The 11,947-nt window shown below is 48.0% G+C and overlaps 1 protein-coding gene across 1 annotated transcript in view; it reads right to left on the bottom strand.

Annotated features, from left to right (window-relative positions):
* Window positions 1–1,356: 1,356 nt before the first annotated feature.
* GALNTL6 (polypeptide N-acetylgalactosaminyltransferase like 6) overlaps window positions 1,357–11,947 on the bottom strand; it is a 253,908-nt gene continuing 243,317 nt past the window's right edge. Inside the window, exons 10-12 of the mRNA XM_078602886.1 lie at window positions 9,225–9,341; window positions 7,674–7,823; window positions 1,357–6,945 (exon numbers count right to left, since the gene is read on the bottom strand). Coding sequence (XP_078459012.1) covers window positions 6,787–6,945; window positions 7,674–7,823; window positions 9,225–9,341 — 426 coding nt within the window. The 3' untranslated portion in view covers window positions 1,357–6,786. The remainder of the gene's footprint in view (window positions 6,946–7,673; window positions 7,824–9,224; window positions 9,342–11,947) is intronic.

Raw genomic sequence — 11,947 nt, 5'->3', positions numbered from 1 at the left:
TCAACGTTCATCGATGAATGGGTGCAATGTTACAATCTTAGTCTTACATCAGTTCGTGCGACGTTATAATGAGATTACAGTTATCTGGGGGTTACTTGGAAAATCCACTCGTCCTGCGTTGTGAGACACGAGGTATATACATATTCCCGTGGCCGATACTAATAATGGAGTGGCAGCAAAAGATACAGATTTAGGGTACAGTTAAATTGGGCTAGGACCAGGACAGGTACTTGGCGACCAACTCACCCTGCATGTTCTCTGAAGCTAAGTTCTTGAAAGTTAAGCAGAGTTAAGCCTGCTTAGTACTTGGGTGGGAGACTTCCTGGGAATATTTGTGTGGTGAGCTTGGCCCGTGTGATGCCCAGCAGATGGCAATAGAGCAATGGGGTGAATCAATCTGTGCGGAGCCGTGTCACCCCCTCACTTGTGGGTTTTCTGCAGGTACTGAGATTTCCTCCCATGTTCCAAACAGTATATTATGAAAATTGGTCAAATATCCCAATGCAGGGCCCTCTGACAAAACAGGGATCCAGAACTCTGCGAGGATGAAGGGCATTATATTAAACTTTGTAGATTTGTCGCTCGTGTTATCCACGATGTGGAATTTAACCCAGAATGTCTAAATCGTGGAGAGTTCACGAACCACGGTGCCACTGCTTCTCACACAATTCCGCAAACACAAAGACCACCCCCCCCCCCCCCCATATAGTCCTCAACAGACTGTTGGGACAGGTGCTGTTAGCGAGCACCCATGAAGGCCGGAACGGCATGAGAGGATGGTGTGGCTAGAACCATCCCGGCTGCCTTTGTCTCCCCAGCGCTTATGGCTACACACCACACCAGGTTCACATTGAAGGCTGAGTCAACCTAGGAGACGCCTAGGACCAGTATAGCAATTCGTTACTGTTATTGGTCCCCGCAAGGACATACACACAGACACACGCACTCGTGAATGACGGTGGTCTAAATCATGGGCGGCTATGGACGTGGCAAACAAAAGCATCATTCACGATCCGACGGTGGAAGTACCGGGATTCTCTCTTCTGCGACGACCGTGGACCACGCTGAACCGCGCTTGAACACAACACGGCAGATGTGCGTACACGTTCCATAAATGGAAGATCAAGGAATCGCCCAACTGCGACTGTGGAGAAGTCCAAACCATCAAGCACATCACCGATGAATGCTCCATCCATGCACATCCTGGCAGTATTGCTGAAATCCACACTGCGTCAACCACATCATTGGACTGGATGAGGAACCTTTGCTTTCATTTATGACGATCATTAAGAAAAAATATAAACTGTTGCTTTTCACAATGCCATACGAAAGACGAAGAATGACGGACAACGCAAGTTTTGTTGGAAAAAAAAAATCTTTGAACCTTTATTAAAATCAAGTTGATCAATTCCGCACGCATCTCTACCGATAAAATAAAACATCAAGTGTTTTGTGAAATTCCAAGAAAGGAGCCACCATATGAACCTTACATGTAAACTAAAATTAAATTACTCCCATTTATAAAACATCAGAATGTTACCCCCTTTTTTATCCCTCTAAAATCATGTTTAAAGCGTTAATGTGTTTTGATTATGAAAAAAAACCCAGTGGAGGACAAAGCACAACATCGTCGAATGTACAATGGTTGCTGTTGCTGCCAATCGACACACACGGCCAGCCCCACGGGACATTATTTTAGATTAATTGAAGTAATAACTGTCCGACGCACGCCATGCACGACGCCACGCCGTCACGGCGCACACATCCCGCAGCTTCGGCTCAGGTTGCCGATTGCAACCACTTCTCTCTTAATATATAAAAAAAAGTCATCAGGAAATAAATGTGTTTTTTTTCGGGGCACTCGCCTTCCCACCGTAGTTAAGGCTGCTTCCAAATGCTGACGGGGGGAACCGTCGCCAAACACAGAATTTTCCACTTGCGGTGGGTTTCCAGTTGCGCGGTGTTGTTTGGTATTGCTGGCGGCAGGCAGCCTGAACTTACAATTCAGTCGGTGCTCGGAGCAGTTTCTGAGAATTTATGCGAAGCCAAGCAGCAACTGCCGGCGGAGCTGAAGCGAGCGCACTAACGAAGGTAAATTAACAGCAAAAACGAGGACAAAAATAGGTACGGGCCGACACTCGTTGTTTCATGTCGAACATAACAGCCACTCGATCTTGGAGTCTGCCGACAAGTGGCTGACGGGGGCTTTAAACTGTCGCCTATTGGTTATTGCCGCCTCTACATTCCTGTAGCAGAGACATAAATAAGAATCCCTCGTAAGAACACTCTAATAACAAGCGCTACATCCGCGTTTCCATTCGGCATCTCAAATGTGGTGGGGTTTTTTTTTGACACCTGAAAAGCAATTGCTAAAGATGCGTAAAATAAAAAAGCAACTCCCTTGGCAGGACTTTTCCCTCCCCCAAAGTGAGCCCAGGTGTGATGCCAGATGTGCAATAGATGGACGCGCAAACCACCAGGCACACCAGCGGAGACAGCATGAATGAATGAATTAATCATTGATGCTTATTCATTCCAGCAAAAGGTTTTCACCGTTTCAGCCGAATCCTGCTGTGGCCGGGTGCCTCAAATATCAGTGCTGATTCGGCACCACTGTGATCCTTGATACGAATCCAGTGTGGCCCGGTCCACGAATGACTGCACAAAAAAACCCATAACATTGAATTTGGTCCTGCAGCTAATTCGGTTAAATTCCAGTCGAGAAATTCAAATGTTCAGTTTGTCTGCCAGAGCGAGGTGAGACAATGCTGCTCCCTCGTGTGGATTAGAGGTCACTTGAAGAGATTTCAGAAGCAGTTCTCTGATATTTTCTTCTGCGGACCCGTTCTATAACGGGGAGGCGCGCTGTTCTGCGACAGTTCTGAATAGGTTCTTCATTTCGTGACCATGACACCCGAAACCATGGCCCTGCAGTGATTTGCCGCTGCAATGCAGACCCGCCAATTTGTGTCGGGGCAATTTTATTCGGTGCTTTGAAGTGGAGAAGTGCAGGAGGCTCCATAAACATTTCGCGCAAGTGTGTTCAAGAGGCTGCAAGCAAGCTGGAATTCACCACCGCAGTGATCACTTAGCAAGCAAGCTCTGTACCCGCGCGCTTATTGAGGCTAGGACTGCCGCGATATGATTCGTTCGTGATATCCGATCGGCTATTCCCATTTCAAGATAAGTCCATTAGCGCAATATCAGTTTATTCGTAGCCTCGTAATTTGCGTTTCACATTCTCGTCATATGGTTGTTGTGCTTTGATGTACTTTAAAGTGCAAGACCAGTGCTGAAAAGATATCCCACTGCAATTATCTCAACACTTCTAAACACTGCACCTTTACAATAGACGGTGCTCAAAGGTCGTCAGAAAATGATGACATCTTATAATCGCCATTCTGCCAACTACTCCATCAAATTATTTAATGAGTAATAGCTTTGTTTTTACTTTAACTACTTTTTAAACTATCGTTATTTGAGAAATATTTGGACAGGAAATGGGGGAAAAAAGAACGTGAATAATGAGACGCAGTTATCGTCCCGTGACGATGTTTTTTTTTTTGCAAATGGTACAACTACGACATATCGTGGGTCGCACGATATATCGTGGGTCGCACGATATATCGTCGGGTCCCCGTGTTGCGGCAGCCCGATTTGAGAGGCAATGATGAAAGTTTCGCGAGCGGACACTGTACACAAGAGGGCGAATAGAAGAAAAAAACAACCAACCCCCCCAAAAAAACACACACTGGGTGACATTACAAAATCAAACGATTTAGGAAATCTGGCATTATCGTATGTACACACGTGTATGTATATACAGTATTCATATGTACACGCGTACAATAGAAAACTTGTTTTATTTTGCAGCTACACTGTAAGTCATGTTTTTTTTAAATCACAGGATTGTAGGCATGTGGCGATTCGTCAGAGTGAAGCCGCTGTTTCCTAAGTCGTTTCTGCTGCCCGATGTGCTTTCCGGGTTGTAGTTCGGCGTGATGTCCGACGGTTCGCTCCCCGTGCCAAGAGCTTTCCGGCTCCCGGGAACACGTCGAAGATCCGTGAAGTCCAACCGCAAAAACCCCAAAACACACAAACCCTTGAGCAGCGGTGTAGGTTGTGCATCTGCCCATTCACGTGAGTCCAGGAGAGATAGTCCATAGAGCCGTCGAGTCTACATGCAACCGCGAGGAAAACCAAAACTATTCTTCATGGAGCTGTTACAGGAAAGGTGCTGCGTCAATATCGTACACGAGGCCAAAGAACCTCACCGCTACACTGCATCACAAACATCATCAGACATTCGCCATCAACTGCTGGTTGAACGCATTTGTATTATTATTACGAAACTAAATTGTAAAAGTTACGTTTTAAGACAGTGATATCTGTCGGCAGGTTAAAGGGTTCATCTTCTTGGTTCTTTCGGTAAAGTCACGTGACTTTACCGAAAGAACCAAGAAGATGAATCCCTGCAGTCACGAAAGCTTTAAATCGAAAGGTTAAAGGGTGTGGTGTGATTCCGACGAATTGAATCGCGATCGTGAATCATGAACATTTTGCAAATATCGGGAAGGTTAGATTTGCTCCATCTCTACCAGAGTATTGAGATCACCTTCCTCGCAACTTTCACTTGAAAAAACTGTAAATTTTTATTTTGTTTTGGACCACAACAATAAACCCAGGCCATTGTACGTTCAGTAAGATCAGCAGTGAATCAAGAAGGGGGTGGAGAGGAGGGGGGGGGGGCAATGTCATTACATTTTTAACATTCTATACCAATAAGCCATTATTGCACCAAACATGAAAAAGTGCCACAAATTGGGCGAAACTATAATTTACCCCACAAAGTTGAAACTCAAATAAAAAAACAAACCGGCGTTCGTTTGTTTGTTAATTTGTCTCGATTTGCATTCAGAAAGAAAGAAGAACCTGAAAAAAAAGCAAAAATACCCCCCGAAATCGACGGAGCGAAGTCTGCTCACGGTCAAACTTGAGCGACAATTTTTTCGACCGACGTTCTGCTGCAAACACATCTCCACACCTCATCGCCGAATGACAACGGTATTACGACGACAGACAACCCCCGTTGGGAGTGGCATTTTTCCTTCGTGTTGGATCAACGCGCAGGACCGCGTCCTCCCGTCGGGAAAAACCTGCAACTTTTACAAAGCTGCGACGTGCGGCGAACAATCGCACCCCTCGTTCCGTCCGTCTCTCAGCAGCGTGACCCCCCCCCCACCCCCCTGTACGACGCTTCTGTAGGTTGTTAATCGTTTCTGCCGATCAAGAGATTTAAAACTGCCAGATGTTCTACATTGCAAAAGCTAAAATAAATATCTACGGGACTATTTTCTTTTTGCCGGTATCAAAATTATGAAAAAAAAAGAAGAGGCTTTACCCTCCCCAGCAATAATACAGCTGTTCAGATGTTCAAATTCCAAATAGAGCATGTTTGTTTGCATATTTTACCACAAGCGTGTGTGCTGAATGCCGACCTGATGCCTTGCATTGTGTGCCTATTTGGTGTTTGAACAGCTTAACACCTCCTGTAATTATTTCCGGAAAAGGGTAAAGCCTATTCTTTATTGCCAACGTGTGATGGAGAATGAAGTTCCTGAGTGAAACGATTTGCTTGATGTGCTAGTTTCCTGCAGTGACCGACACAAGCCAGGACTCTGCACACTTTTTGATTTATGCCACCAAAAATGTACGCACACATGCACACGCGCGCACGCGCGCACACACGCACGCAACGCACGGACGCACACTTTTGGACGTGCCAGCCCGAACTGCCCCACAGGCATCAACACAAGAGCAGACTCGTCGTGAATACAAATCCTTCGCACTTCAACGGTGGTCGTCTTGAGCCTCGCCAGATCTTCACCCACTCAGAGAGGCCACTCCTCCTGACGTTTAGTTTGCTCCGTCCGTCCGTTTCCACGAGATTTTTTTTGTTTTTTACAATTCTGCAGCGCGGCATTCGAACGGGGTGGGCTGTGTTCCAGCGCGCGCGCGCGCGTGTGCGCGTGCATGGCGCGTGTGTGTGCCTGAGCGCTCTTGTCCATATGTTCGTGTATGAATGTGTCTTTGTCTTTGTGTGTGCCCATGTCTTTGTGTGTGCAAGTGCGCGGGTGGCTGGTAGGGCCAACACCATGTATATCCGTCTGCCTTCACCGGCACTAATGTTGACCACACTGCGCCAGGTACACATTTTAGGCTGAGTTGACCTTAGGGAAGTCCACAATCGGTCAGATTCAGTTACAGAATTGCCACACATGTTGTGCATCATGGCGAACAATCAAACCTGGGTCACTGTGATCGTTAGCACGTGAATTATGTTACATCCCGAACTGTATTTCACTTCCCTCACAATAAGCGGTCACTCGCAGCACTTTCCCCAAAAGTCTATAAGGCTAAACAGAGAGTTCTTTGTGTGTGTGCGTGCGTGTGCGCGTGCGTGCTTGTTGCATGCACGTGTGCTCGCACGTTCCAAAAAAAAGCACGCGGTCGTCAGAACGGCCCGTTCGGACGTACAGGCGCCCAGAGATGCGCGCGGGGGGGGGGGGGGAAGGGGTGGGGGAAGAGGAGAGGGGGGTGAGGGGATGGGGAGAGACAGCGCTCAACGCCACGGGCGAGCGCACGCAGCGCCGCTGAAGTCCGTGCGGCTGCCCCCCCCCCTTCCCAATCTTCTGTCAGCACTCCACTCTCGAGTCAGGAAAGGAGCGAGACACTTGCGGGCTTGGCGGTGGGAGGGAGGGGAACGGACGGGCGGCAGAAGGGGTGCTAGCTGCTGTTGAACTTGGCCAGGACGGTGGCGTTGACGTTCTCGAAGAGCCACCGCTGTGTGAGCGAGTCTCCGTCGCACGTGTTCATGAAGATCTTCTTCTCCGCCTGGTGGAAGTCCACGCAGCTGTTGCTGACCGGATGATAGAGGGTTTTGTCCTGGAGGGCAGCGAGCGAGAGGAGGGAAGGGGAGGCAGCGGAAGGAGAGCGACGGTTGAGATGCAAACGCGATGTGCTCACGGGGCAGACCCGCGATTTAAGCGCGGGTCTGGGGGCCCCGTTAAGATGCCGAGTTTTATTAGTGCTTACACGAGACATTTGGAACGCGTCGTGATCTCACGGGGGGTTGGAAATTGCCACTCGTTCGTTTTTATGCCATTGTAAAACGACAGCGCCGTGGCCGGTAGAAAAATTAGTCGGTCTCAGGAGGGTCCTGCCGGATTGGGACGTTTGGCCAATATCCGTTGGTGAGCATTTGGCTCGAAAGTGCGAAGGGAACGGAGTGCCCGGAGATAAGCAATGCAAACGAGGGGGTGACACGCAACACTGCCATTCTCCTGGCCACACCGCAGCTCCACAACTACAACACTGTGTAAGTCCTGGGGGGTGTTACCGAAGCAGTAACCAGGCTCTACCCTGCTTAAGTGGGGGAGAGGGAGGGTGGGGAGCGGGATGGACGGACAAATGTTTGCTGGCTGGAAAAAAAATTCCAATATTCACCAAATATTTGTTCGTGGGGAGGGGAGGGGGGGGGGGAGCGAGCAAATATTTTCGACAAAAAATATTTGAGGGAGAACCAACATTCGTTTCCACCGTTTCCGTGCCGTGGGTGCGAGCGGATGGCGGTCGCCGGCGGGCTAGCGCGTCATAGCGTGTGGGCGGCTCACGGGGCGGTATCGCCACAGCTGGTTCCCCTTCATGCCGTGGCAGTCGTAGAGCGTGACCGGGCCCGAGTGCGACACCGCGTCCAGGCAGAACTTGCGCGTGTGCAGCGGGTCGCCCGGGCGGACGTCCTCCCTCCAGCCGAACGTGAACACCTGTGGGGGATGCAAAGAGCGGCCCACGGGCAGCGGGGGAGGAGGGAGGGGGGGGGGGAGGAGGCGGCGGCGGCGGTGGCGGCACGCGACCGGCGATAATAAATACAACTTTGGATGCAAATGCACGGACGAGCGGTAGCCGCGACGATGAAATGTATGCCACGCATTCCGCGTGATTTGTTTTTTGGGAAACCGGGCGGTTGAGCATGAAGGACGCCTTGTCACCGGTGTGTAAATTTACCAAGAATTGGGCGGGAGGCGGTGGCACTAAATCTTAATCTGAAAATGTCCGCTCTTGTTGTTATCAAACGGTTGGCATTTACGTGTGAGGCTCTCCAGGAAACGGGCGTTCCGGCCGATGGAACTTCCCTCGAGTTGAGCGAGATTTAGGGACCTCTACCACAAACGTTCGGCGCTTTGAAAACTTTTCTTGTGTTTTGGTGTACTCGTGGTGTTTCATTTTCTTTCCAGTTATTTTTAACGACTGCTTGCTGCCAGTTAGGCTGCCCTGGGCCTCTAATATCAACTGGATATAATGTCAAACTTGATTTGACACAGAGGCATTGGGTCTCTGTGTGTTTATGTTGTGTGCCTCTCTCTGTGTCTCTGTGTTGTCTCTCTCTGCTTGTGTGTCTGTCTGTGTGTCTCTGTGTTTTGTCTCTCTCTCTCAAATTGAGTTCTACCTGATGACGGTTTCTTGTGTTGCTATCGAAACGTCGTACTTTATTATTTAATTTATTTTATTTTTATGTGACTTTACCGAAAGAACCAGAGAGTGTGTATAATGTCTTACGCATTCCACTCAAGTTGATGCATGATCTTGCCATTCAGAAACTTGACCGTGTACAGTTGTTTGTGGTTTGTTTTATTAATGTTTCTTATGCTGTAACCAGGTTGCTATGGTGCCCCCATCTAAAATTAGCATTTATCATCCAATGGGTTTTACCTGTACCTACATAACCTACACTCCTGGTTATGTTATTGGATGTCTAAACATGTGCGAAACAAATAATAATAATAATGAATTTTGTGGATGACATTCAACGATTTGAATTTATTGAAAACATTTATATTTGTTGTATGTATGTACGATTAAATTATTTCACACCATACGTAGCTGTATCAAGTAGCTATCGTGCTGTGATGGTTCCACCTGAAGACTGAGGCTTGTGTTGCCTCCGAAACGCCGTGATTTTTTATTTTATTTTACTTTTATAAATGTACATTTTTTACCTACGTGACTTTACCGAAAAAGTCTAAGAATATTTTGGCAACATATCCTATACACGCCGAGGTAAGGAGTTAGAAGTAATTGAAGGAAGGAACAATAATGGCTGCGCCCGGTTTTGCACCTGGCTCGTAGGAGGTCGGTCCCACGGTGTCCGGGCGACGTTCCCTTACCTGCTCGTGCGACCAGGTGCGCTCCGAGCCGTCCTTCACACACGTGTCAAGACGCAGCTCCGTGCCAGTCCCCCCGTGCTTTCCGTCGATGCACAGGTTGGCTGCCGAGTTTCTGATCTGCGCCGGACAAATCGATGTGCAGTAGACATCAGTGCACGTGGAGGGACTTCCTGACAAGCACAGCCTGCTGTGTTCATCCACTGCTGGATGAGGGCTTTCCCTCTATGCCGTGCAGCTTGATGGAGATTATTCGACCGTAGTTTTAATTTCCCTGTCCAAGGGCAAGTCCATGGCTCAAGCTCCATGTGTACCATTCAATGCCACTCCCACACGTACGTGCAGCAACATGAGTGGGGGAAGATTTACCTCCTCGCATTTACTCCCGGGAAAGAACAGATGAACCAAAATGAGATTGCACCCGAATGTGCGCAGGTGTGCTGTCTGCAAATTGCAGGTTTGAGGTCAATTTGGAGTCAGCTTTAAGCTTGTTAGGACTCTCTTTGCGTCAGACTGAAGGGTACGGAGCTGATTAGCATAACGACGCGGTTTGAGGGAGAATCTCGTGGAAATATACAAAATTGGAAAAGCTTCCTTAATGGGCCTGAGAAGCGCCACCTAATGAAAACTAGGCCTTAACCTTTACACTGTTGCACTCGAAGCAGGAGCACAGAAGAATTCATGGTAATTTCATGAAGGTTTTTTTTTTACCCCCTTGCTTAGTTGCGCTTCCAATTTAATTTATCTCCGTCAGGTTGCCAGTGTCAACCTCTACTCCTGGGGATGTTTTTTTCAAAACACCACTTGTAATACAATTATATAATGAAAAGAAAGCAACTCCTTTTGTACCGAAACGCTATCCCCATCGCGTACTCTTAGCTCCATGCAACATGCAAGGTGCCTTAAGGGGTTAATTGCAACGTTTTGGTCACTTCTGTGGCGAACCGAATCCTTCCTTGGAATTACGCTGCGTCCGATCTAATTTTTTCCAAACTAATGTTCCAGTGCGGGGCGTGGGAGGGGGTCATGTTTGTAGCGCACATATATATCCTCCCGCGTGCACGTGCACACGATGGAGCCCACGCTGAATTGTGCTCGCGTAGCTAATTTGGTATTCTGTCTGCGATCCACTCATTGACACACGCAGTCAAAGAACAACGTGAACTTATTAAGGCCAGCGCAATCATAATAATCGTCATTAATATGCTGCACGAATGTTACAAAAAGCAGGTTTGTAAAATGTATCAATTAACAAAAAAAAATTAAACCCATTTATGAGGATGGCAGAAGGGCAGTTTTCCACCGAGATTTGTAAAAAAAAATATTTTCAGCTAATTTGCCACAATTGTACGCAAAAAAAAACTAGATCTGGAAAAAAAAGTGGAGTGTTCCCCAACGCGTAATTTGGGCTTGTAATCATCAAGCTTTCATGAATACGTATTTACAAACTGGGTTGGAAGGGTGGCGCGGTGATTTGCGCACTGCGCTGTAAATTCGACGACCCAAATTTTTGATTCCCATCCACGTCTAACATCACCGCCGGGTGATATTTTTTAACCGACCATGATCCCTCACTCTTCTTGACAAAACCCGTTCTAACCAGTGTGGTGAATTATGGTCCATCAATCGCCACTACTGGACATCTGTGAAAAAGAGCTGTATAGCTAATTGGATTCCTCCAGTATAAATACATATTCTGATTCTAATTCTGACATTGGGGGAGGCCTGCATCCAACAGTCACTTGGCAAAGGCCTTCAAATTACTATCATTACCATTCTAATGTCACCTATTTGTTTATAAACACATTGCATACATGTTGTAGACATACCATCTACCCGAGAGGCAGTCAAAGAATGTCAAGGATGATCTTTCTTTCGTAAGCTCACGCTGCCCAAATGTCAGCTTTATTTCAGAAGTCGCTCTGTGTCTATGTACAGATCGTGGCGAGATGTTAACTACCTCGCCTGGTACGCAGGAGGTCGTGGGTTCGAACACCCTACCCTGACGCCTGCTGTATATTTTGAGTTTGCGTGTCTCTCTCTCCTCTTGGTCACGTGGATCTTTCTCCGGATCCTCCGGTTTTTCCATCCACATTTAGAAACGTGCGCTCAGAGTATTTGGCTGCTATAAATGTCCACATGATAAGCCACCTCGTTCAACGATCATTTGTGGCCAGGTCTCTTCTGAAAAAAAATCTACACAGCTCAGTGGGCCTCACCTGGCAACATATAAATAGTTTAGTTTTCATTTAGTTTCACTCCACCTCACATTCGCTCGGCTCACTATACACCGGACGATCCCACGCGGAGGGACTAAGTGAACTGTCCACCGATGGCTTGAGGCCGCTTGCGACTCGTTGGTGAAGAGCCCCCCCCCCCCCCCGTGGAAACTGTGGGACTCATTGGTGCTGCCCTAGCTGCCCTGGCTGCCCCGGCTGCACCGAGGGCTCGTTGTTGCTGCTCGGCCCCGGTTGCTTAATCCCGGGTTGGGTCACGGTGCTCCCTTTTCCTCCTCTCTTCCGTCTTTCACCGCCCTGCCGCACCACAATCCCCTTCTCCCCCCACCCACCCAAAATGTTTTTTTTTTTATGTTGTGGAGCATCCTGAAGTGCTATTGCATTGAGATGCTGTATAAATAAAAATGTGTTCAGGCAACTGACAGCCAGGTGACGCTTCTACGACCTGCCACTATTGCCCCGCTGGCTATTTGCCGCTGGCTATTTGCC

This window comes from Lampetra planeri, chromosome 19 (genome assembly GCF_965212315.1).
Source record: "Lampetra planeri chromosome 19, kcLamPlan1.2.h2, whole genome shotgun sequence".
Lineage (NCBI taxonomy): Eukaryota > Metazoa > Chordata > Hyperoartia > Petromyzontiformes > Petromyzontidae > Lampetra > Lampetra planeri.
This window is presented reverse-complemented; position numbering and strand designations above follow the sequence as displayed.